The sequence below is a fragment of the Solea solea genome, chromosome 8 (assembly GCF_958295425.1).
Source record: "Solea solea chromosome 8, fSolSol10.1, whole genome shotgun sequence".
Classification (NCBI taxonomy): Eukaryota; Metazoa; Chordata; class Actinopteri; order Pleuronectiformes; family Soleidae; genus Solea; species Solea solea.
This window is the reverse complement of record NC_081141.1, coordinates 27414388-27440843: the sequence shown is the minus strand read 5'-3', so window position 1 is coordinate 27440843 and position 26456 is coordinate 27414388. Positions and strand designations below refer to the sequence as shown.

General features: G+C 41.7%; 1 protein-coding gene across 2 annotated transcripts in view; it reads left to right on the top strand.

The window, feature by feature from the left end:
- The window catches only part of unc5db (unc-5 netrin receptor Db), a 253424-nt gene that overhangs the window by 135924 nt on the left and 91044 nt on the right, over positions 1–26456 (top strand). The window contains exons 5-8 of one of the 2 annotated variants that reach the window (XM_058636898.1): positions 13033–13213; positions 14277–14444; positions 21229–21393; positions 24048–24080. In XM_058636898.1, coding sequence (XP_058492881.1) covers positions 13033–13213; positions 14277–14444; positions 21229–21393; positions 24048–24080 — 547 coding nt within the window. The remainder of the gene's footprint in view (positions 1–13032; positions 13214–14276; positions 14445–21228; positions 21394–24047; positions 24081–26456) is intronic. The other variant, XM_058636899.1, reaches the window with a different exon arrangement.

Sequence of the window (26456 nt, the reverse complement as noted above, 5' to 3'; positions counted from 1 at the left end):
CATATCCAAACTTAGTTGTTTGAAAAATTATCTTTGGTACCAGCAACACTGAAACACAAGAGTGTTGGTGCTATGATGCGGGAGATTCACAGCATAGGTTTGAATCAAACCTCCCCTAAAAAAGCAATATCATACATCACTAACATATAGACGTACTCGAAGACTGTCAGAAATTCTCTTTCCAATTTCAATTTATAGCCCCATTAGCCCTGCGTGTCTCGGGAGGACACATTTCGAGAAACATCTGGCCTAAAGTGGGTCAAGCCACACAGCGAACGGTCCAATTATAGTTTTGGAGGCTGATTTAAGGGAGCAGATATATATGGATTGATCCAGCAGGAGCTTCTACTGCTGCTCATTGGCAAAGACATAAAAAGTCACAAAGTGAAAGCTTATCATTGGGTTTCTGCAACAAAGAATGTAGCAGATATGTGATGGTGTGTTGCATCAATGTGTCTAAAATATCCAGGAAAGACGTCCCAGTAGTTTGGAATCACTGCAAAGTCTTTTCCGGACTGTGAATCATCCAGTGTTTGGACTAACTACCATATAATAACTATAGTCAGGATATAGAATTTTGAGAAATAAGATCTACTGATACAGATATCAGTCAATACTATACTGCACATTGTGATATTAGTATTGGTATCTGATGGTATGTGAACAATTGTGTGAACTGTGCCTTTCTGTGTGGAGTGTGCGCATGTTTTCTGGGGTTAGAGTAATTGGGAGACTCTTAGGTGTGAATGTGAGTTGGGTGTTTGTCTTGGCCCTGTGGCAGACTAATTACCTCTCAAGGGTGAACGCTGCCTCTCGCCCAGCGTCACCTGGGACTGGCTTCAGTTCCACAAAGAATGTGTGGTGCACAACGAAGGAGTGAAGTTTCTTTGGTTTACTGACATCTGTAGGATAACATCAAGCTGAGGACCCACAATCACAATCCTCCACTGTATATCTCATATTCTATAAGCATGTCATTGTTGTCAACTGTAGCCAGGATGATTGGGTATTTTGTGACCTAAGTTGAACTGGAAGTCAGATGTTCCCCTAAGGGACATGGTGCATGGCTGAAGATGGGTGAGATGTCTTCAAGAAGAACCTTAGGTCCAGTTGCTACTGACTCAAGGTTGGGTGGTTCTTCAGAATCAGTATCTGCCCATTTGCCAGTACTGTGTAACCCATGGACAAGGACTATCCTACTCTCATGTAACCCAGGACCACGAGATATTAAGAAGAGAACAAACTTGAAGGATCAGAAGGACAAACTCCATAGTTGGTTGATTATTTGGGAAAATAATTCAAATCAATTAATCATGAAAATAAAAATGGATTAGAGCCTTCAGTTGTCTGCATTGAATTGATGTTTTCTCTAGCAACATGTGATGTCATCCTAAAGAGAAATATGTCCCAATCGTTTAGAGGGAGAAAATAAAAAAATAAACATAACGTGAGGGGGAAGTGAGAAAGACGGAGACAGACGCCGATCAGGACACGTTTCATTTTGTAATGTGTCTGTGCGATGATGTGTTTTAACAGCGAAGAGAGAAAAGAAGAGAAAAAAAAACAAAAACTGTGAGCTGAAGATTTTTTATAAAAGAGTGACAGCCTATATTTAACTGGTGACAGCTGTCATCGTGTGAACGGCATTAAATCAGGATGAACGCGCATGTAGAGGACCTGCATGCATCATGCACATGTCTAAAATATGGAAAATCATAATTGCTTTGTGTAAACTGCAAATCACGTTCAGAAGATTTATTTTTTAATGCACCAACAGGGCATTTATGATTTCTTTCTTATTCAGTTTTTATTTTTAAGTAAGTAAATTGTGTGTGTGTCTCCTTTATCTTTGAAGAGGTTGAAGAGAACCTTGAAGAAGTATTATTTAACTTACAAGCCCCAAAAAAGACGTCAATTTGTATATATTTTGTTTTAAATTCATTTTCTTTTCCAGTTATGAATAGATAGCATTTAAGCTTCTCACCAGTTTATTGTAATTCATTTAATGCAACTATGTCTAATCCTGTATAAAGTATCTCCTTCTCATCCTATCTCAAAGGCGTTAGTGCGTATTAAAAATATCAGATGGTGCAAGTATTTTATTTAAATGAAAAAGAATATAAATGTGGTCTCATATTGAATTTCCAAGTGCATTAAGACACTAAAGTAGTCTTTAAATATCTTGATTTTGTTACATTACAGGATGTGTTTGTAATTTGTAACAGGAAACAGCGTTTGAGGAAATAAATCAAGGTCCTTGAAAGTTTTGGAAAATCATTTTAAATAAACATGGGTCATTGAAAGTGCTTGAATTTTGTGCAAGAAAGAAGTGAAGTTGATATTCAGGTGGACACTGTCCACTGTCTCTCTCCGTTGACGTGAGATTCCGTGCAGAACAATGAGCAAGTAAAGTTAAGCAAGAGAGCAAATGACAACGTGATGCCTGGGAAATTAAAAATTCCAAGATCTCTGAAAATGGCAAAGACTGACTTTGACCAAAATCCCAAGGACAATCATTTGTCTGGATGCAGAGCGCCCTGCAAATCAATAAAAGTGGACCCCATCATGGATGAAGACGCTCTTCGTTGCCACTCTTATTAAACTGTGTCGTCACATTCGGTCATTGAATTTCCTTGAAAAGTCTTACATCGAACCACGGTGTACGAACCCTGGATGTAGGTCAACCTCCAGCACCGCGTTGTTTAGATGATTCAGCAGTGAGGTGAAGGAGTGATGTCATCCCAGCGCGGCAGAATCCACAGTGGGATAAAAATAGTTGAATGTGAGCGTTACAGGCAGAATCACAGTCTCCCGTCTCATCCTTTGTCAACACAAATGAGCCCGGCAGCGAGCAATGGGAGTGAATAATGTAGAGAGTGCAGGGGCAGATTTTCCTCAGCCCCGTCAATTTTAAAGCGCACCTCGCCCATGAAATATTGAGATCCAGTCCACGAGTGTGAGGTTTCAGCTGCAGGAGCGGATGCTGCTGCTGTAGCAGGAGGCGCAGACTCTCTCCGACAGAAGGTGGTGAGTCTGTGGTTTGGAGTGAAGTGTAAACACTGCTTCTTCCGGAGAGTGTGTTTGGGAATCACCTTTGTCAGCGCGGATGTCAGTTTGTGAGCTAATGAGTCTCCAGTTACTCACAGTGAAATCATTTTGTATCATGTGGTGACGGCGGTTTATTTCCGACACAGAGCAGAGGGACGTGTGCTCCACTCAGCAAGTCTTTATTTGTAGGAGGAAAGTGGCTCAGCTGTTCTGAAGGAACTGCATTTCCAGCATATTAGGCCTTTGGAACTCTGAGACTGTGCTCACATTACCAGCCACATTGCTCAGTTCCATTTCAATTCTGATTCATCCCAGACCAGAACTGATGATTCACTACAAGTGTCTTGTATCTGACTGTCCTCTCAAACAGCATGCAGGAAACCTTTCTTCATCATCGAGCATCATCGACAACAGAAAATGTCATATTTGAGAGACTACGCTATACTACTAAATTGGGAGAAAAATGGAACCTATTGAACTTTGGGTGTTATTTAGCTCTAGATCCCAACCCCATTCTGTCACTCTTTTGTTTTTACTTTAAAAGCACTTTAGAAGAACATCTCTCCCTCCTGGAGAAAAGTAGGGTCACGACCCCTGGGCTGAGAGCGGTGATGCTCAATCGTCCACTGGGTCTGGAGCAAGAGATGAGCTGAATTTCTTTTCCAGCCTTTTATTTAAGATTTATTGAATAACGTGCTTAAGATGAAGTTGTGATTCATTTATCAAACGGATATCTCTCGGATGTGTGGCAGAGTGGCACTGCGGCTATAGCATTGATGCCTCACAAGAAGGTCACCAGTGTTTGGACCATAGGCCTTTCTGTTTTCCTGGTTTTCTCTGGGTTCTATGGTTTCCTCCCACAGTCCAAAAACATGCAGAGGTTAATTGGACATTTGCTACTATCACGATTTGTATTGGTAAACTGGGTTGTGGATATTTGTCATCTTTAAAAAGTGGCTCCCCGTATAAAAAAGTTTGGTAAACAGAGTTCTAGAGCAGGGTTTGTTTTTGTTGATGTTTCCCTGCTCCAACACGCCTGATTAAATATAAATGGGTCGTTATCAGGCTTCTGCTGTGCTTCCTGATGAGCTGACCATGTGAATCAGGTGCAGGGAAACATCTCAAACATGCAGGACAGTTGGTCTCCAGGACCATTTTGACAAACTCTGCTCTGGAGGTCGACACTCTTCTCCATCATTGGTCCGATTTTGCCTCACTGCTGGTGCAGGTTGATGACGTCGGAGCTCAGCACTCCTAATTGGCCAAAAGCTGCGTGGATCGTGATATGACTGTTCTTATATGGGATATCTATAATATAATCTTGGACCACATACTGAAGTGACAGCCTTCATCAGACTTGATATTCATTGGAAAAAAGAAGTGTGATAAAGTCCAAAGTTAGTTCAAAAGAGGAACATGACCCACCTCCACTCTCCAAACAAATGGTCAGACTTATACTGAAAATTTTACACCCAGTAATTTGTTTGATTCACACAATTTTAGCCACAAAAACAGCCTTTTATCTTATTATTCACATGGACTTTAGGGCAAGTGCTACGATCAACTCTGTCTGTGTTGCACGACTATAACACCAACCATTACATAGCTTGAGACAAAATGTACTCTCTAAATATATTTTGCATTAAATTTGTTTTCTAAAATATAAATATGTTTTAACTTTTGTAAAAAGTAGAACTTGGCCTGGCGTGACTATTTTTCATGTATGAAAAGTATTCAAATGTAACCTTTTCTTTTATATACTTATATACACACAGTATTTGTAGGATGCCACAAACATTACATGACAGTAGAGTGTGCTGTGACATCTGTGAGTGTGTACTGGACCATTTTTTTTCCTCCAACACCTAAAAACAGAGAGAAAAAGTGGCCATGTCTGCTGTAGGACCGTCACTCTCGCACACACCTCTGCAGTATCTTCAGGTCACTGCTTCCCAAATTACTTCTGCACCAAATGTGCCACAATAGTTGCACAAAATAAAAAATGTATTACAAAACATGGCACTTTTACAGCCTGGGGGGGGGGGGGGTTCTGAGATGTACCCAGTGACATCAGAGAGATTAAGGAAAGAAAGGAGTTTTTGTAACCCTGGTGGAGCTGGAGCTCCATGTACTGAGGCTACAGTATATACGTATATATATAAGATGACAAACTACCACAACACTATTCACAATATGAATCAAGACAAGAGACAATCTGTGCGTAATACAACTTGTTAGACCTTTCTGTATCACCTAATATTAATTCATTTTGAATTGATTGGAATAACATATACTCAAGTTTTAGCTTTGTTAAAATCCTGAATCCACCTGTGATTAGACATGAGATGATGTGAAGATTTCATGTAATGTTTATCCCAACCAAAATAATTGTGATTCAAGATTGCACTACTCTAAAAGTAACAATATCCTCCAAAATTGTAAAGGTTTTTTCACACAAACTGAATCCCTTTACCTTTTGTTCCTGTTTTATTTTGGTTACAGACCTAATTGTGACCCACTTCCTGTTCCTGGTTTTACTTTTTCCCACCATTTACTTGGCCACACCCACTACCTGTCCCTGCTGTTTTCACCAAGTCAACCTGCGTATATTGGTGCCATTCCATTTGTTGTCAGAACAAAGAATGAGTTTTCTTGTATAAGTTTGACAGTAAAACAGTCGTACACATACTGCTGTTTAATTTTTAACCGTAGAGTGTTGTTATCAAGTGGTATCGCCCCCAGAAACGTTTGCATTTCCGACTTCTCAACTGGAACTCAATGAAATCAGGAGTAACATCACTCCCAGTTCTGAGTTCTGATACAAAGTGTACCTTACAGTACTATATATATGTATATTTTGCAATAGAAGTCAGAAAAGACGCTTCACGATGCTCAGGATAATAACTGTGAGCTCGTCAGCTTCATTAACGTTCCTGTAGCTGCAGGGATTTAATGACGTGAAGGAGAAGCTTGTCACACAGAGTAAAGCAACTGTGGCCAACGGCTGTTGTCGCAATCGATCATTTTTTACTTAATAAATCAATGCTGAAACTACATCAAATTAATTTATAAGCGTGGCAGAGTTTGTATTCGTATCACACACTTTTGGATTTACATGCATTATTATTCTGTTGTCATTATTCTACATCAGTGGTTCTCAAGCTTTGTATACCAAGTGCCAGCTAAGAATACAGTGGTGTAAATAGACTCTTTACAGGAGGCAGATTTATTCCCTCTAATCATCCTCCTCTTACAGTACCACCAGAGGAAGCTCACGTACCACAGTTTGAGAACCATGGTTCTAGATTATTAATGTTTTGAATGATGTGTGTCCATTCTCTAATGTGTGAGCAACTGTTTTATTCATGTATTTATCGAGTGGTTCACAGTTGAGTTTCTTTTTTCTTTTAACAATGTTTTTTTATTTTTTGTCAGGCTAAAGAGGCAGGTTCTTAATATCCTTAAATTTAAAAATTGAAGGTATATATTATTCTGCTTGTTCAAGACAAACAATAGATGAATACGTAAACACACGTTGAGCCTAAAAGTCTCAAGTGCTTTGTTAGAAAAAAACACTTTTTACGCGTCTGAACCAACGAGCGGGAACTGCAATTTACGTCTTATTTGTAATTTTGTTTGGCTGATCTGAGACCAATCCTCCACTTTGACATCACAGGCATCAGCGGGGTGCGCAAAGCAAACGGGGGATCTTTTAACTCTTGGGCAGAAAGGAGTCCATGAGAACCTTGAATAATGAGTTTCTTCTGAGAGGCGTCTTTGAGAGAAAGTGTGAAATGAACAGCCAAACCGGGGGAGGCAATTTCAACTTCCCTGAATGAAAGCCTTTAATCCGAGATGAATCCCCTTGATCTACAGTGGCTCAGGTAGACAGCCCGGGCTACGGCTCAAAGGGGAATCAACTAAATGCTTCTGCACAGTGATACAAGCTGTTCTCCGTTCAGCCTCACAAAGACATCGAGGTGCTGCTCCGAAAACAAGCTGGCGTTTAACTGTTTAACTTTCAACTTTCCGATCCGCTCCACGATGCTTCCGTTGTTATTTTCCTCATAGGTCACACAGAGACTCCTGGAGAGCAAATGATGAGCTTCGTTATTAAGCCAAGCAATTAAACCCACCTCCAGCGCGGGCTGTAGCCGGGAGCTCCCCTCCCTATTTATTTTGTTAACATAAGACGGATCAGGGTGGAATAGCAATGCAGTGCTGCATCGCTCGGAGGGGAGGAGAGGTGGCATTTGGGAAGCGACAGGAGAAGGCGGAGGGAGCGACACAGACCCATTCTGTTTTCCCAGCTCATCTTTTCTGATTAACCTCCGGAGTGGGCACGCACAGCTGAGCCGCAGATATCTCCCCTCCGGCTCGCTCTCCTGCTGCTGGACTTGCTGTTCGTATGAACCCACGGTGCCACGCCGAGTGTAAAGTGTCTGCTGCTGTCCAAGGCTGTGTTCAGACTGAGATCTTCTCGGGCAGACTGTTAATCGAAAATGTTTAAATCAAAATGCGTGTCCACGATTTTTCAGTATATTTCACTTAAAAGCCTTGTTAAAACAGTAGTGCGTGACTTTTAACTATTAAGGGTCAAGTCGTAAATTCTGCCCATTTTCATGTTGGTTTCTGCGTGGGTGAATCTGTGCACACCTCTTCAGTTTAATTCACGCTCAATGCAAAGAGTCTGTGGATATCTAAGGCTGTGTTCAGTCCGGAGTTATGCACATGGTTCACATCTTTAGAAATACTTTAATAATGCCTTTTTTAATCCACCTTATTTACCCTAAAGCCTTGTTAAAACCGTTGTGCCTAATTTTTAAATATTAGTTATCAAGATCTACTTTCCGTGTGACGTTTTCGTCAACCAACCATTTTCCTGTTGGTTCACGTGGACGCCACATGCGATCATCTACGTACATCTCGAGGTTGATTCCCGCTGAGTTTAAAGAGTCTAGTACCAGTTTTGCTTATGGTTTACATCTTTAAAACATTTTTAATCCACCTAGTTCACTTGAGAGCCTTATTAAAACCTCTGTGCGTAGCTTTTAAATATTAGGGGTCAAGATCTACTTTCCGCGTGACGTAAATTTCGTCATCCGACCATTTCCGTTTTACGTACATCTCCAGGTTGAGTTTAAAGAGTCTGTGGTTATCTAAGGCTGTGTCCAGACTGTCCCCACATTTCCCCAAAAAAAAGCCAAACTAAATCACGTCAAGTCGAGTGCCTTCATCTCGAGATTAATCAACACATTTGCTACAATGGCTTCCATTTCTGACTCATCTCCCACTTCAGTAATGAGTGGCTTCACAATTAGGACATTTTCCCATTTGCATAAAGGCACCCGTGTGCATGCGTGATGAGCGTGCCGTGTGAGAAGCCGGCTAAGATGAAGACACGCGTTGTTATGAACGTGAACCGTCAAATCCGATACTGTAATTAACTGGAATTGATTTAGTTTTGAACACACAATGTGGCTGGTAAACTAAAAGATGCATCTGTGGAAATCTGATTTTAATTACATTTCCAGTCACCTTCAAAATGTGGATTTAATGTATTTTTAGTTGTCTAGACTTCCAAAACCAAAGATTCAAAAAAAAAAAAAAAAAATACTGCTGCTGATTGGCTACGGGTAGAATCCGTGAAGTAGATTAGCCGTGTGCTGTGAGGTGTTGCTTCTCATAAGAAGTTAAGTGGGTCCCGTTGCGTCCTCGGGTCTTCGAGCATCACCAGACAGAGACTCTTAATCCATGTAATTGCTTTGATGAAAAAACTCTGAATAGAAAAAAGAAGTTCCACTGACCATTGCCAACTTCACTGCAGTTCAGCAAAGTCAGAGCAGGAAATCATGCTTAATTGTAACATCTAAAGGCTCAGTCCTGTTCACCACGTTCCACAGAATCCGCTTTATATTTTATTATTTATGAGTTACGCAAGGGTCCAATTCATTTTAGCATTCTACACACTCATTTTTCATTCCAGTCGTAATGATTTCCCTCCAGAGGTTTGCTATCTTGTCGGGTAGGCAAACTAGGCAATTGCCCTAGGGCCCTGAGTGGGAAGGGGGCCCCCAACGGGCGACTGATACAAACAAACAGCAATGACGCCAGGTTATTTTTAAACTGCAATGTCCGATACCCCCCCCCCCCCCAGCAATGTCCCTACTGTCCCCCAGAGACTCTAGAAACATCTCTGGTTTTGTTTTGCATGTCTTCACCTTCTTTGAGTGCTGAGTTGTGCATGTTTGGGTACCGGCAGCCCTCCGAAAATTTCCTCAAACAAGTTTCCATGGTTACCATCGTCTTCATTGTCTCCTTAGACCAAAACGAGAGAGTTCCAGCAACTGGACGGGACACAGAGCATGCGCAGTCAACATGTACGGACCGCACAGACCCCAAAAAGTATGTCTTCTTGGGTTGCTTTACGCTGAGGGTCTGTGCTGACCACGGCAGAACCCGAGCACACCTCAAAAAGATGCACAAATAGAAAAAAGTACGACACGGCTCGAAGGGTGACTCAGCAGACAATTAAAACACACCATTTGTACTGCATCACATTGACATCAAATGACCATTAGATTGAGGAAAACTTGTACGGGGGGGGGGGTTGGTGCGCCGGCAAGGACCCCAGTGGCACCTTCCTCATAAGTCTCCATGATGGCTGTGATGTCACCTCTTACATTGCTCTTCTGTCCCCTAATTGCCCCTCAACCAGCACATTTCTCAGCATCTAATCGTCAGGAAAAGTCATCCCAATGGGCTGTGTGCATTTATGTGTGCGTGTGGTGGATAAGAGCACCTGTCTGTGGTGGAGAGGAGGTGACCTTCAGGGCCAGTGCAGGTAATGAAATCACAGGGATGACGCTCTGATGTGAGGTCCTGCACAAACCCCCCCCCCCGTCAAGACTGACACTGATGACCGCTTGCTAATTGAAACAAATGCTCCAATTAGGCAATTCATTCCTCACATCCTCTGCCACTTGTCGAGCCAATTTATGTTTGTCCCTTCATCTTTTTTCCCTCTCTCTCTCTCTCTGCCTTCATCTCTCTTGGTGTAAATCTCTCCCTCGCCCTCTGGTTTTTAGTTTATTTCTGTCTCTCTCTCTCACTCTCTCTCTCTCTCTCTCTCTCTCTCTCCCTCTCCCCTTCCTTCTGCTCGGTGACTCTTTTTATCATTGCCCCAAAGGCTGTTTAGCGGCAGACAGACAGCTAATGTGCAGCGTGGCCCCCCGAACGCAGTGCGAGGGGGGCCGGCTCGTGCCGCGCGTTAATTGCCTCTTTCAAGTCACAAATTTCCCAGGATAAAATTGAGATGAATACATAAAGACTCCAGAGGAGGAGTGTATGGGGAGGAGGAAGAGGAGGAGGAGTGTGGGAGTGGATTGGAGGCCACCACTTGTGTCACCCATTCAGTGACAGACGACTTTAATCATTGGAAATTAGAGTCTGTCCCCTCGTTTGTTTTCCTAATCCTTTAGTGATGCTGATGACTCCTGATGTAAGCCACACGAGGACGAGGCGCCAATGACTCTTTTTCCTTGTCCGATACCAAAAAAACAAAATACAATATTATAGAGAGAAGAGAAACCCAACAGTTCACACAATGACCAAGCACCAGACGTCAGTGGTAAGAAAAAAACTCCCTTTTAACAGGAAGAAGAAATCTCCGACAGAACTAGACTGGAAGATGTGCGGCTATCTGCCTAGACAGGTTGGGGTGAAAGGGAAAATTATATAATATAAAGAAAATAATAATATAAAAAAATATATAAAAAATATAATAATATTGACATTATTCTAATAATCTTGATAAACCAAGGTGTGAGAACCCTGATGAAATACATGATCAAAAATGTGGACTTTTAAAATTTTTCTGAGACCAAAAAATGGTGTAAACTTACATAAATTAGAAAGAATCAAACTATTAATTAAATACTAATTTGTGGTATAATTAAAAACATAACAAAATAGGCCTAACCAATTAATGACTGTAGCTCTAAAAACTTTTCTGCCTCATTTTATCTCCAAATAAGTCACATGATCACTGCACTGTGGCAAACATTCTGGTCACATGACATTCATGTTTACAGCCTGTGCCGAGTGATTCATTTATGTCACAGTTAAGGTTTTTTTGGATCATATTGGATTTTATGTTTTCATAGATTTTGAACCGTATCAGCCTGATACTCATTCTAAACATAGTATAAGTTTAGAAAAGAGTCTTGGATCCTTTGTAAATTTGCTTCCACGTTTTCCTGACGACAAACATGAGGAAAAACAGCCTTTATCTGAACTGCTGTCATCAGAAAATCCCTGCTTCCACTAACTGTGCTACAGTCAACAGCTGCTGGGCAAAAAAAATGAGAAATGATTACTATGCCATGATGTGTATTATCATTTGTTTTATATTTGTGTCGATACTTACCTGCAATCCATCCATCAACCCTTTTAGCGTTGCATGCATGTGTCATTTCCATTTAGCCGGCGTTTGAATGCCCGAAGGCACTTCCTATCTGCATCCAGCCTGAGCTTTGTTTATTACAAAGAGTGCCTGTGCACGCCTGTAAATCCATCAGCCCGGCTCGTTCTGCCACACCGTGAATGTAATTTGCAGAAGCAGCGATGCGACGCTCTACTCACGCCGTAGTAGAACCAGACGCTAAGTTTGTAATTCATAATTGGCTTTAATCTTCCGTTGCTGGTAATTGGTTTTAGTGCTTCTTTTGACTGCTTCGCTGTTGCCCAGCTGTGGTGGACAAGGTACAAATGAGCAGCGTTTATGATCTAAACATGAGATTTGAATCATCTGAGAACATGCAGTGGTGTTAAAACTGGAGAAATAAAGTCATCATATTATATATGAATGTTACAAGAGAAAAAGACAATCCGTTCAAAGCCCTGATACGGATGCTAATGTGGTGCTGATGTGCCAAAAGATTAAAGTGTTTCCTTATCTGTGAAGCTGTCAAACCACGTTCCTTATCCTGTCGCAAGGTTGCACCTGATCATGTGAGATTTTGCATGAACATATTATTCAGTCTTGTTTTTCTGGTAATATTACAACTTTATTCTCCAATAAACTTAATTTCCTTTTCCTTTGGTGTGGACTTAATCCACTGTCGAAGTCACCCATTGAAACACTACTTGGATTAAAAGTTATTGCAGAACTTTAGAAAAAGTCTAAAGATGTTTAGTTTGTCCATCGCGGGCTACTATAAACACATGGGGGTCCAAAATGGCCGCGTCAGTACAGCTGACCTGGCTCCTGATATAAATGAGAGACTAATTTTCTGTCATTTATACACTTGTACAAAAGATTATCTTCAATACTAAATGAAAACAATGTCACCTCACTTTTACATATCGGACCTTTCGCTATCAAAACAAGTTTGACACCAAAAAACAGACGAATTCTGGTGATTCTGAGTCGATCCAGCCTGAGGAGAACAACAACTGCACACTGTCAGGCTGCTGCCGTCTCGCTCCCACGCTGTTGCCTACTGTGATTTCATGTCATGTGACAAGAGGATGTGCGGCGCAGAGGAAAGTGGGACAAAATTCCGAAAGCGCCGTGTGAAGTCCAGCAGCAGCAGCAGCAGCGAGTCACAAACACTGAATATCACAAGATAAACAAAGCAGCAGAGGTGAAGTGAATCCGTTTGACTTGATCCATTACGGAGGCAGAGCAGGGACAATGTAACATTCAGTTGATTTCTTTTACTCATAAAGTGAGTTTTTCCTCGTGTTTTTGGCACATGTGTGAGTGTGTTTGAATGCTGATGACCCACTGCCGAGTTCATCCTGTGCAAACTCACGTGGAGCCCTGAAGCTGCCGCTGCTCCTCTGTCAAAGCAGTGCTCACGCTTCACTTCCTGTGTAACCTGGCGTAAGATCGGGACGCTCTTAACTGTGCGAAAGTTTTAAATGAATAAAAAGTGATTCATGTGTTTAGCAAACTTTCTCATCTCTGCTCTCTCTCAGGTGGAATGGCTAAAAAACGAAGAGCCGCTGAGCGCGCTGACCGATGACAACATCGACACCCGAGCCGACCACAACCTCATCATCAACGAGGCGCGTCTGTCTGACTCGGGGAACTACACATGTATGGCCAGCAACATTGTGGCAAAGCGACGCAGCGCCAGTGCCTCTGTGATCGTCTTTGGTATGTTGTTTTCTTTCTTTTTCTTATCTGCACTTGAACTGCAAAGTACCAGGGAGGATTAGGAAAAATGAGTGCGATGACAATCTGGACCCCCTCCAGTCCACCAGGTGGCAGTAATGTAAAAAAAACTATATGATCATGTGACAGTGAAGGCTCAGCTCAACTAATTTCTACTCGTTTCTTTTTGCTTTTCCATTAATGATAGCACCTGGTACCCAAACCCAAACTGAAGCTGTAGAAAAACACCACAAGTTCCCAGAGAAGTCCCTAAAGTTCCTGGTACCGCTTGTGGTGTTGGTATCACACTTTCTGCTGCTGCAGCTGCTGCTGTTGTTGTTGTTGTTCTGCTTTATTACAACACACCAAAGAGTCATGACACGATGTTTACACATCACTCAGCGCCCCGTACACAAGTGATTAAAAGAGCCATCTCCATGTTTTCCAATGAAGAGTGATGTCTCCCTTTTTATTTCAATGAATGTATTATTCAAAGACTCAATTTAGTGCCTCTCATTTAAAATCAATGTGTGCTTTATGAAAGGAAATAAGCCTCTGTGTCTTAATCTCATTTAAAGAGGAGTGTTGCCCATTAAGTATTTATTTGCCAGAGGCCCTGCAGCACTGCAGGTTCACCGGCTCTCTGCATTTGGATTCCGCACACGTAAGACACCGAGATCATAGAGTAAAGTGCTTCGTTCGCGGCGCTAAGTGGTCGACTCCAACCTGTCGAATCGCTATGAGTCAGTGTCGCCTTTAGAAACTGCAATTCAGTGTAATGGCTGTTTTCTTTTGCTTTCGCACAGTTCCGAGCGTTTATCTTAATCCAAGAGCAAGGAACACTGAACAGGCAATTAGAAAAGAGGGAGCCGTATATCCACCGGAGTGAATGAGCTCTGCTCACACTGTTCCGGCCGTTACGCATTGTTGCCTCGCGGTGCCTCGGAGCCTGCATAATCTTTAATAGCCGCAGCTCTTGTTGGGAGTATTTAATGTGGGAAAATAACATGTTGTTCATTCACAATGCCCCATTCCTCCTCTCTGTTATTTGCTGAACTGTCTCCAGTGAACGGCGGCTGGTCCCTGTGGACGGAGTGGTCGTCCTGCAACGTGCCGTGTGGGCGCGGCATCCAGAAGCGATCTCGGACCTGCACCAACCCGGCGCCGCTGAACGGCGGCGCTTTCTGCGAGGGAATGTCCGTGCAGAAGATCACCTGCAACGCCCTGTGTCCAAGTCAGTGCTACTTCATTTCTGTATAGTTTCTGCACAGAATACACACAATCTCATGAGAGGGGTTGAAGTGTTGTTGTTTTTGAACAATAACTCCATAATTTGAGATAGAACAAGAGACTTTCTCTTGGCAACAACTGCCTACCCTGCAAAGCAACCTAAAAAAAAGTCTAAAAGAGAGTTGGACAATACAAGAAATTAGCGGACTGCCATTAAAAAGCACTCACACTTAGCTGATAGTGGTGACTTTCCATCATCAGTGACAGAAGTCACTTGAAAATGCTCTTTAGTTCACCAATATAAGATATTATTTTGAAGTGCCACAAGGGGGAACCTGCATCTGTCCTGTCATTCCAGGACCTTGTGATTTATAAAATCTTGTTTTTACGGGTTATTTATCCGTTATTTATTTCTTACCAAAAGTAATGTAGCATGAGCTGAGTCCGTTTAAAGCAGATTTCCACTGTTATGGTAGTTGTAGAGGTTTATTATCATGTTACAATAAATAAATGAATAAATAAAGAAAGAAAGAAAGAAAGAAACTGCACAGCATTTAATCCCAAAGAAAGTATTAAATAAATGGATATTGTATACAAATTGTATCAAGTAGATAAAGTTACCCCCAGGGACTAATAAAATATGTATGGTGTTACTGATATTTTAATTCCATGTGTATAAAGATACCAAGTATAATGCACAAAGTGTAAAATAATGCACGTTTTATCATTGTGCAATAGTTAGTGTCGTTACACATTGTTAATTAATTACAATAGCATCGTAAATTGCGTTAAATGAGAAGATAAATGTGAAAATGTGTGAAAAAGGATGGATTATTCCAGAAATGAATGAATGAATGAATGAATGAATGAATCCTTTATTTTAATGATGTAAAATAAAACATATGTATATGAATGAAAATGAAAACAAAAACAAGATGAGCTAAACAAATACACACATAGGTATTAATACACATGTACAAATACACAAGTAACAAAGGCACATTTTCGAAAAGGAGGAGGAAGATTTCACTTATTAATCCCTCCCCTTTTTCACCTAGTCAGTGAATTATTAACGTGAATATAACTGCTGATGAGCTCCAGAGATACATAACCTCTGTCTATCCTCATTTAGTGGGAGGGGCTAAGGACTGAGAGCCTTGACTCAACAGTCGACCTTTTCTTTGCCTACTGTAGCTTTAATATTTCATCATAAATGATGAATCTACCTTGTCAAATATTAAAACAAACAAAAGCTGCCCAAAGGCAAAAATGGACACTTCCACATCGTTGACACTTCTTTTCTTCCCCCGATGACGTTAATACAAGGCCTCTCTTTGTGTGTTATTGCAGCGTTTCACTCTTAAAGCTAAATGACAACAAACAATAATAAGCCCTGTGATGGAGGGGATCCATAGCAACCCGATAATATTGCTGTAACAGCAGACTGATGGTGTTATAGAGAGGGAAGTGCTCCCAGGAAGGAACTACAACTCATAAAAAAAAGAAGAGGGGATTTATGATGCTAAATAAAGTGAACGGAGGAAACAGCAGAGGGAGAGAGAGGGCGAGAGAGGGGAATGATTCAGGAGGAAGGAGGTGAGCTGACGTACCTTTAAATGAAATGATCTAACAGGGAGAGACTGTGGTGATTTGGCTGAGAAGTTATCACCGTGTATGTGTTGTAACGTTGACATCAGACATTGGAACTCCAAGTTAACCACGCTGCAGTTGAGTCACAAATCAATTTGGCCGTCGAATTTGAGGGAATTGGTCCTGGAAAGTGCTTGAAAAGTCCTTGAATTTGATGTGGGAACCCTACCTCTCATCCACTTGGTACAATTTTGTCTCTGACTGTTCTTCTGTTTGTCATCCAAAGACCCAGACCCGTAGAACATGTGTGAAGAGAAACCTAAATACGGCAGATCAAAGATCTGTTTGCATTCAGTTTGATGGATAAAAAAAGAGAATCTGCCAGAAATAATGAGATGAAGCTGCACAAAATCCAGGTGGTTGAAGTTTTCTAAAGATTTAACCCGAGGCTGTAAATGCTGCCAGAGCGGCATCTACTCTGAGTTACGTTTGTAAATGCGTTTGTAATAAGTGTTAACTTAACATAATACAAGAACAAAAATACTGTGTGGCTACTGCATACAGCTTCTCATTTATACATTTACACGTGTACTTTTTTACCATCTGTGAAAATAGAGTCTTTTCTACCCGTGAAATACATTGTCATGCGTTGAAGAAGAAAAAAAGAGATAGAGATAAAAATAAGTGGAAATGCATTGTATCCACAGTTGTGAGTTAGTGTGGGAACATAAAATGAAGCGTTGGCCTGCAAGGTGCCAGACGTAAAAGAGAAAAGTCATTCTGAAGGAGCATCTTTTCTTTTTTGTTCTCGCTCAAATGTATTCCAGAGACTGCGTGTGTGTACATATATATATATATATTCATATACATATATATATATGTATATATATATATATATGGTGTGCATTATCAGTTTTTAAAATGAGCAAGCGCAAAAGGTGTGTAACCTTTTCAAGAGATTGTTTTCAGATCTCACAGTCTCAGCACTTTGCTTCTGGCCTCTTGGATTCACGCTGTGATTTACCATCTTCTCGCTTCTTTTCCCAAAGTGCTTGGAGGCTTGGAAGTGGTATTGGTATTGGAAATTTCACGAGGTCGTCCAATGACCTGGCCACGTACCAATATGTTCAGTTTGTGCGGCGTCAAACTGCGACGGCGCAGACACGGACGAGTCATCCGGTCTGGTGTAAATGAGACAGACGTGGAGCTGGTGCGGAAGTCAGAGGGGGCAATTAAAGGGAAATTAGGTCATATTTCTATTGATTTATTATTAAAAGAGAAAAGTGTACTAACAGACAACCAAAGAACATAAATGTTTAGATATCTGTTGTGCAAAATGTTTGGTTCTTTCCAAACAAAAGCAAAGCAGCATTTTACTTTTCATGTTAGGCGATGCTCTGAAATTGTTTATCGTGTTGGAAATATGTTTCCTGCGAGGTTGAATCTATATACAGACTTGCATGCTATAAAGTTTCAACACTCTCTGCGTCTGCATATATATGTATATATATATATATATATATATATATATATATATATATATATATATATGTATATATATATATATGTACACTCACTACTTTATGTATACAAATGATATACAAATGGGCCATTGATTGATCCCTGAGGTATACCGCAGTTAATGGAGTTTGAGGATGAACAGTTGTTGCAGAGTAAGAAGTATCTTTCAGTTTAAGTCAGAGGAGAAAATACTGCGAGTAACCAAACATGGATTTTTGTGAGGGGAAAACGGCACAGTAATGCACACAAGATATTTAATCTAAGTTAACATACAAACAGAAGTAATGACCTGTCATTAAAGGCTGAAATTAATTGCAGAAACACAATGTCTTCCCATTAAATATGCATGCCTGTTTGTTTTTGTCTTTCCCACTTCTACTTTAATGGTAAAGTCTACGAGCGTTAAAATGCCAGACATAAGTTATCATAAATTATTCAGTAAGCAGCATATTTTCTCCTTAAATTCGGTGCCAAACTCATTTTCTTATGTCGAGCGTATTTAACTTTCAAGTCCAAGCTTTTTTTTTATTCATTCCTTGCCACAAAATGGAGTTAAAATTGCATCTATTTTATGACAGTGGCTCAGAAAAGGCCACTCATCCACCTTCAATTTATGTGAAGGAAAAACTCTGATGAGGTCGTCGATCAATAACAGTGACTCGGCATTTGTGGGGTGATTTTTTTACACACTTTCTGGCTCAAAAAGTGTGTGTGTTCTTGTATTTGTTACCTAGTTGGGCATAAACACCACTCTTGTCAGGACCAGTAGTCCTTGTGGAGACCCAGGTTTTAATTGTGGTTAAGTTAAGGTTATGGTAAGACATTAACTGGTTATGGTTAAGGTTGAGGATAATGCTTTATTTAGGAAAAAAATTGCATTTTAAGAACAAAAAGGCCAACTTTTTTGGAAAAAAGCAACTTTTTGATGATTGATATTTCTCAAAATTTCAAAATAAATGCATCTCTGTTGGAACAGTTGGAATAGTTCACAATTATAATGTATTTATGATAGTAAATTACTCCAAAACACGCAAATGACAAATAACTTATTATAACTGTCAATGCAGTGTCCTTAGAAGACTAGCTGCACAGACGTGTGTGTGTTTTCAACTCTCTGCCTCTCGATGCCAATTAAAGCTATCAACCTTTAATGCACCTTTAAGAGTCGGTGGCGGTGGGTTCTGTTTGCAGCGGGGGAACCTGACATGGCGAGAGAAAAAAGAAAATTCTACTTACGTGCAAACTAACAGGAAGACAAAGTTTCTAACTGATGCAGTGACGTACAGACCAGTTGCAGCCCCGCCGTAGCCCAGAGGCCTCTCCAACAAGAACGACTGAGGATGTGTTTCTGTGGGAGGACGGAGACGCAGACTGGGGGCATAGCGTGGGCCGCGGTGAAGCCAGCTGTCTGAGCCGCTGACTGACAAGGCCGTACGGTTTCTGACAAGCCAGCCCAGAGCATTGCTTTAATGATGGTGTGAGCGGGGAGGATGGATGAGGTCAGAGGCCCGCCTCATGACAAGGCAGATAGCCACTTAACAAGAAATGGCAACGGGGGAGCGAGACGAGAACAGCCACTGAGGTGAAACTGAAGCTCCTGCAGAGAATAGGTGATTAAAACTGAGCCAGTAGAGATTGTGTAATGAAAAGTCTCCACAGGGTATTTGTGACATCTACACCTGATTAGTGATTGGCTAAATCATCTGCTACGACTCTACGTATTTTTGACTTTTTTTGTACGTGAATCTCACTTTCATTGGCTATTTTACCATTATTTGTACGTTGTATCCTTTATTTGAAGACAAATACTATCAGACCTGACTGAGGGAGCATTTGCATGTATACAGCAGCAGAGCAGGGACGAGGTTTTTTGAGCAGTTATAGAGTTCACGTTGTGTTTTCAGTCAAACTCCGACCTGTTGTAACAATGTAACAAACTGAATGTAACAAACATTTGTTTATATTTAAAAGTTACACTCTTATGCCTCCATGTGAACAGCCACTAAAAATACTCAAATTGGTGTAAAACATAGGTATGAAACTGCAAAAAACGAGTCAAATAGTGTTAAATAATTCAGCACAAACCAAACTCATAGTTTAAAGAATCAAATCAAATTTAAAACTACAGATGTGTCGTCTAGTTTCCATTGAAATCAGCAGTGCGGTCATGTTTCACCTCATTTCCTGCACTATATTCCAGTAGAAGAGCACATGCATCTCAGCCAATAATTTGCTGTCCTCAGCAATATGAACTTAGACACATGGTTCTCAAACTGTTGTACATGTTCTACCAGTGGTACACGGGATTCCTCTTGTGGTACTTGGAGGAAAATGAAACAAATAACATACATTTATAATAATGGAGTCACTTTGCTCGGCCCATTTACGCCACTGTATTCTAACGTCGATGATGATGGTGTTACTCTGAGAGCTCAATATTTTCTCATGTGGTACTTGGTGTAAAAAAGTTTGAGAACTACTGTACGAGATGTTTCAAGCGAAAAGAGAGGGATTCTCTGGTTTATGACTTGTTTTTTGGTACTTATAGGTGTGTCAGTGAAGGAGCAGGGAAGACACGTGACACGTGGTTTACAAAGAAGTTTCAAAAATGTCACTAGTGACAAAAATGTCACTTTTAATTAAATGGAGGAGCATCTGGTCACTCCATCACAATTCTGTGAGGAAAAAAACAAAATAAAGCTGCATCTTGGATTGTGAAAAGTATCCATGAAAAGTGATGCATAAGATTTGTAGCTGCCAAGGTTTGTCAGACTCTATCTGCTTCCACCAGTAGGCAGATGAGCTCATTCAACGGAATCACAGCAACAAGTCATAGGGGAAATATGGGACAATATGCATACGCTCCGCGGCAACTGCGGTCAAACTCGCTCAGCGTTTTCGTCTGTGACACAAACACATCATTTGCATTTTAAGTAGCTGAGGAGAAGGATGCAACACACAAGTGTGGCGTGTAGGCAGCACCTATGGTTCATCACAAAGGAGCGTTTCCCTCTCCACCGCCCACAAGACTCTGTATATTACTGGCATTGCCAACTGCTGCCAAACAAGAAAAAAAAGCATTCTTCAAGCACCATATGGTCTCCTCAATATTTGTTAAGCTAAGCATGATGAGCTCTTCCTTGATCAGATGACAGAGCGTGGCAGAAGAATCCCCGGCTATTAGCATCCACCAAGCTGTCTTTGTTTCAAAGCCTTGCGTCAAATCCCATTATACAAACAGACCCGGGGGTTAATGACAGGCGAGGAAACGGCTCTCGAGATGGTGGACTGTGCTGAAAACACTATGAAAACACACTATGCAAATGCTGAAATGTAACGTGTAGACAGTGTCTGCGGCCTGTTTGAAATTAGGACATTAATATCTTCCCTTGAAAGAGATTTGATTTGGCTTTTTTTGGCCATTAGCAAATCAATTTGACGGATGAACTTTTGTGTTTGATGTACACTCTGGCAAAGCAAGGACCCTTGCTTAACGTAGGCTTGTAATAAGGCTAGAAGAAGTGATTGTACTCTTATACACTATAAATAGTATATTAAATTTCCTTCAATAAACCCTGAAGGTTACACACACTGGAATTTTAAGATCATAAACGCTAATCTTGCTGGGAAGGAAAGTTTCCTGTACACATGGTGCGTTTCTGTCGTCTCCTCTGCAGTTGACGGCGGCTGGGACGAGTGGAGCGAATGGACCGTGTGCAGCAGCCAGTGTGACAGACAGCGGAGTCGCGAGTGCGACTCCCCGGCGCCGAAACACCGAGGCAGGATGTGCGAGGGGAGCGGCAAATCCACGGAGAACTGCACGGACGGACTGTGCACCCAAAGTAAGACATTTCTCCCTGTCACACATCATCATCATCCTCATCATCATCATCCCCTTACCATTTTCATCATCATCATCATATACATTTTACACACACACATACACACTGGACCGGGAGTGTGTGGGAACCGATCTGACAAACAGATGCCCAGTGCATGTTAATGTCAGCATGCTGCTCACTTGACATCCTGTGTGTGACACAGTGAGCGACTGTCACAGTGTCACAGTGTCACAGTGAAGCTTGAAGCCTGGAATGTCACCATTGCACTGTCGGGGTCATGCTCATGCAGGGATTAAAAAGTGCTGGTCGTTTCTTTCTCTCACCGGCATGAGCTCGATCATAGACGCTGTCAAATGCTCTGATCTTCGTCTTTTTTATGTCAGACATGCGTTGTGTGTTTTTTCTTTAATAAAAGTTTTTGGGAACACAGATTCATCTGTAACTTTCGGTCCTTTTTGGTGACGCTAACTTTTTTGAATAACAACAAATAATCTCAAAAGATCACAAAGATATGAAGTTAACCCACCGGCTCAGTCGAAACAGAGCCACTACGGCGTTCACTCTGGTCTTGGATCGCTCTGCAGCAGCCTTTTTTCTTCGGCAGCAGCTTTTCCCAAAAGCTAAGTCTTTAGTTTGTGACCGACACCTTTTCTGTCACAACGTTGCTGCAACTGTGTCGTGTGTGTTGGATTTAGCACGCTGGCGCTGTCTTCTGAGCATGCGCGATGAGTGCAGGTGGCAGTTTGATTGATGCGTCTCGATCCAGTTCATTGTGATCGGATGGTGTTTTTACAGGGGGATTGAATTGTTTGATTTCAAGCAATACAGTGAAAAAATAATGACAATTTAACCCGCCTATTGTCTTTTAAAGTCAATATGACTCGTGTAATTATCTTGTTTTTATTTCACAATACATTACAATATAGCAGTTTTTGCACAGCAACCCGATGACGGCTCTGTTCAGTTTCCTGTAAGTCACAGCCGGCGTGTGCCCTCAAACTGAAGAAGCAGAAATGGAACGCGGCCAACATTAATCCTATTATATACTTGCGCTTGTGCTCTTCCTACTGCGACCTGTCAAAATGGCGGCCGTGAGAGTCAGTGTTCTGCAGGAACACAGATGACCCGAGGCTGTTTGAGCTGAACACACAGTTTTTAAACAAATTGGGCTTTTCATGGAGGACGGTTGTGTCGCTGTAGCGTCGGATTCTGTCAATGTTTAAAACTAACTTTACTCTCTTGATTTCGGGGCCCAAAAACACGGACTTTGTTCATCTTTGCTCTTGAGGAGAGACTGTCGATACGGCGTGGTGGCACGGTGGGTGGTGCATTGGCATTCAGTTGCATGTTCTCGTATGTATCTGGTACTCCACCTCCCTGATTGGATGGATGGTTCCTTGGCTTATATTTACACGGGGGTTGCTGTCGAAACAAAGTTAAAGTATTTGTTGTGTGTCAGTTTGAGTTAAAAGAGACTTTGACGTGAAAAAAGTCTTTAAAAAGTCGTAGCTTTGAGGTGGCTGCAGGACAAATAAGTCAAACTCATTTTCCAGGCAGCGTCTAAAGACGTGGAAGATGCCAGACGTGTTTGTGAGGCTGTGCTGTGCAACATTCTTGTTGATTGGACTGTCAATCACGCTGGTGTCCACTCACTTATTGTCTATTTTCCTCTAAATAGGAGCATAATTTACTAAATTGTCATCAAGTTGTATTGGAGAAGGCGGCGTTTGAGACCATTAACTCCTCAGGGAAATGTTGACTGATGGGTAGAAGCTCAGAGTCGCCCTCTCTTGGTTATTTCATTTCAGGAAGAACCCAGAAGACTATTTTTTTTTTATATATGGTCTACGGTTGTTACAAAGCAACCAAGTCCTGGGAGCTGCTGAGATGACTGAGGTTTCTGCAGCTTCACTGCATTAAAGAACGCAATAAACGTAGTAAAAACACATGCCGTGTGTCAGTGCACGTCCTCTTTCAGGAGCGGCGGGAGGATGATAATGGTTCAAACTTTATTTCAGAGTCGAAGGCTGGATATTTCCATGTCATTCTGACATTTAATCTCATAATAATAATGTATTTGTGTGAACAGAAACAGCCTCTAACTCGATTTAACCGCAGATACAAGACATCCGACACATAGACGATTAAATAGTTGTGATGATTTTTGCAGACGTTTAAGTTGCCGACTTGAAATTAAATGAAACAATAAGTCAGTCTTTTTATAGAGAGAATGTTCTTTTCTCTTGGAATGTGCCTCTAGATACAAAGCCCTTCTTCAGTCTTCATAATGTTGCTGTAGAAAATAACTCAGTGGGACTTTTTGCCTCCTAAATAAACGCAAACTTTCTTGGACTCATGTTCGCAGATGATTAGCTTACTCAGCCGTTTCCAAGACAACAGCACTTTTGCAGCTCACCATCTTTATCTGCGCTGATATAAGGACAGTAATGATGCCGGTTTGGCCATTATCTGATACTGTCGTCCATCGTCTGCGAGCGCAGTCAGCAGAAAAAAAGCCTCGCTCCACTCAGGATTTTGGGTCCGAGACCTGCACGCTTGTTAGTCACTTCACACACACTGAAGGCTGCTGGGACTTTAATCACCGCTCTCTCTCTCTCTCTCTCCTCTTTGTCTCACTCTCTCTGTCTTTGCAGATCGAAAGCTGATACATGACGTTAAACCTCAAAGTGAGTCTTCCTCTGTGGATTTTCTTTCATCTCCCGCCGCTAATGTGTTAACGCCCCGAACTCAGTGGGCGAGACATGAAATGCACTAAAAGTTTAAAGCCGGAGCAGTGAAGTGACTTTCAGTTGCATTCTCTTGGGAGAAAAAACGAGAACGGCACAAATTAAGAACAATTAGTTCACCTTGATCTGATCTACTCCTGCTTTAACCCCGGCGACTGCTCATTTGCATTGGTGTCATTACTCAGCGGCCTTTTTATATGACAGCCGTGACATCACAGCTGTGTTTCCACTTTGAGCCCGGTGATGTATTGGTTGTGACAAGCGGACATGTGCTGTGGCGTGCAGGATTAATGGCTTGTAATCATCATAAAAACGAGCTAATTTGACCAGTTTACGGCGCTGTCCTCGCGCTCCTGTGGCGGCTTTCAATCACTCGCCGGAGTCCGCCGGGCTAAGTGATTGTCAGGTGCTTGCGTGAGGGCTTTCATTAGTTAGAGGGAAAAGTTGTTTCCGTGTGCTTTGCAGTTTAAAATGATTGACCCTGGTAAGGATACTTTCATTTTGTGGTTCTCAAACTGTGGTACGCGAGCGTCCTCTGGTGGTACGTTTTAAATAAATCAGAAATACTGTTCAACTTGAGCTTGAGTTTTCGTTCAGTCAGAGAGAAAAGTCGTTTTTTTTTGTGTTTTCCTGTTTTCGACCACTTCCTGTGCACACACACACACACACAACAAGAAAACAGCCAGTAAAATCAGCAAGTAAAAAAAAGGACAAACACATCATGGACTGGGAAAAAGGCCATGATGTGATTGTCCTCAACAGACAGCAGGGGGCATAATCACCCCTTACTGTCTGACAAACCTGTATAAAACGGGAAGCAAGACACGTCACATGTAACATCACGTGACCCTTCTGAGGAAGACCACAGGAAGTGGTGGAAGCATGTCAAGGTAGTCAAAAAAAACAGATTTTTCTGTCTGACTGAACGAAACTTAAGCTCAAATAGTATTTCCAAGAAGACGGTAAATGATTGAAGATTTTGAGATGGATGCTGTTCTGCTGTATATACCAGGGAGTGTGATCGCAGTGGAGCTTGACCCAATGTCTTAATCTCATGTGAAGTACATGTGAGGGAATGAATCTGCCTCCTGTGAGAAGTCCGTAGTCTGTGATTTTGCTCGGCGATGGTGTTTTCAATGGCCACACGGTGGTTGGTGGTTTGATCTCCCCATGTGTGTGTGTGGGTTTTCTCCATTTCTTTCCATGGTCCAAAAACATGCATTATGGGGATTAGGTATATTGGTCACTCTAAATTGATTGTAGGTGTGGTTATTTGTCTCTATATGTGTCCCAGTGATGGACTGGTGACCTGTCCAGGGTGTACCCTGCCTATCGCCCCATGTGAGCTGAGACTGCCACCCTCCTGTGGAGGATAAAGCGGTAGAAGATGGATGGATGATGTTTTCAATATTTTTTCAGTTGCCACTTGGTGTAAAAAAAAAGAGTTTGAGAACCACTGCTGCGATTGTTCTCCGATTTGTCCTCGGGACATTTGGGTGACCACCAGTCACCGCTGCACGAGCTCTGAGCCGCCCTCACACTGTGATATCCATCACGGCTCTTGGTTCTAGACCGGTGGGTCTGAAGGCAGTTAGGCTAATCGCCCGCCTATGTAAGCAGCTTGACTGCGGTACGTAACAGTTTAGAGTAACGACCGGACGCGTTGGTTTTAATCTCGTCCGCGGGGGCATAATGTGGCAGCGAGAGATAAGACAGATGGTCTGCTCCATCTTACCGCTTTACCATCTCCACGCTGCACAGCCTCATTGTAACTCTTGCATGTGTTTGCCCTTGAATGTCTACATCAGAACAACATTGTCTGCTGTTCCTTCCATCCTTCCTCCTCCTCCAGTCCGCCTCCTCCACTCTCTCTCCCTGGGTTTTGTAAACAATTGGGTCACAAGGGTCTTTTGTGTGTGTGTGTGTGCACGATTTAAAACAGGCTTTTTCACTTTCATAAGCTCATCAAAGTGGAACAAAAAGCTTTGACCCAGTTGCTGGAGAAAACAGTGACACAGGCAAACTCAAATAGTGACACCAGGCGCCTTTTTATTTGGCACAAAGATCATGTGCTTTTTATTTTGTCTTATTGTTCTTGTGAATGCAAAATTGACTCCATTAATGCATAGTTTTCTCCCTACAACGTTAGGTACTGACACGTAATCAAATCAATCGGAAATCCACGCAAGATTAATCGTTAAAACAACAGGAAGTTAAATGTTTTCCTGCTTTTCTGCCTCCATCAGTGACTTAAAGCGTTCTTTTTCTTTTTACTATGTGAAATCCCTTTTTTAATTTTAAGTAACACAAACTTAC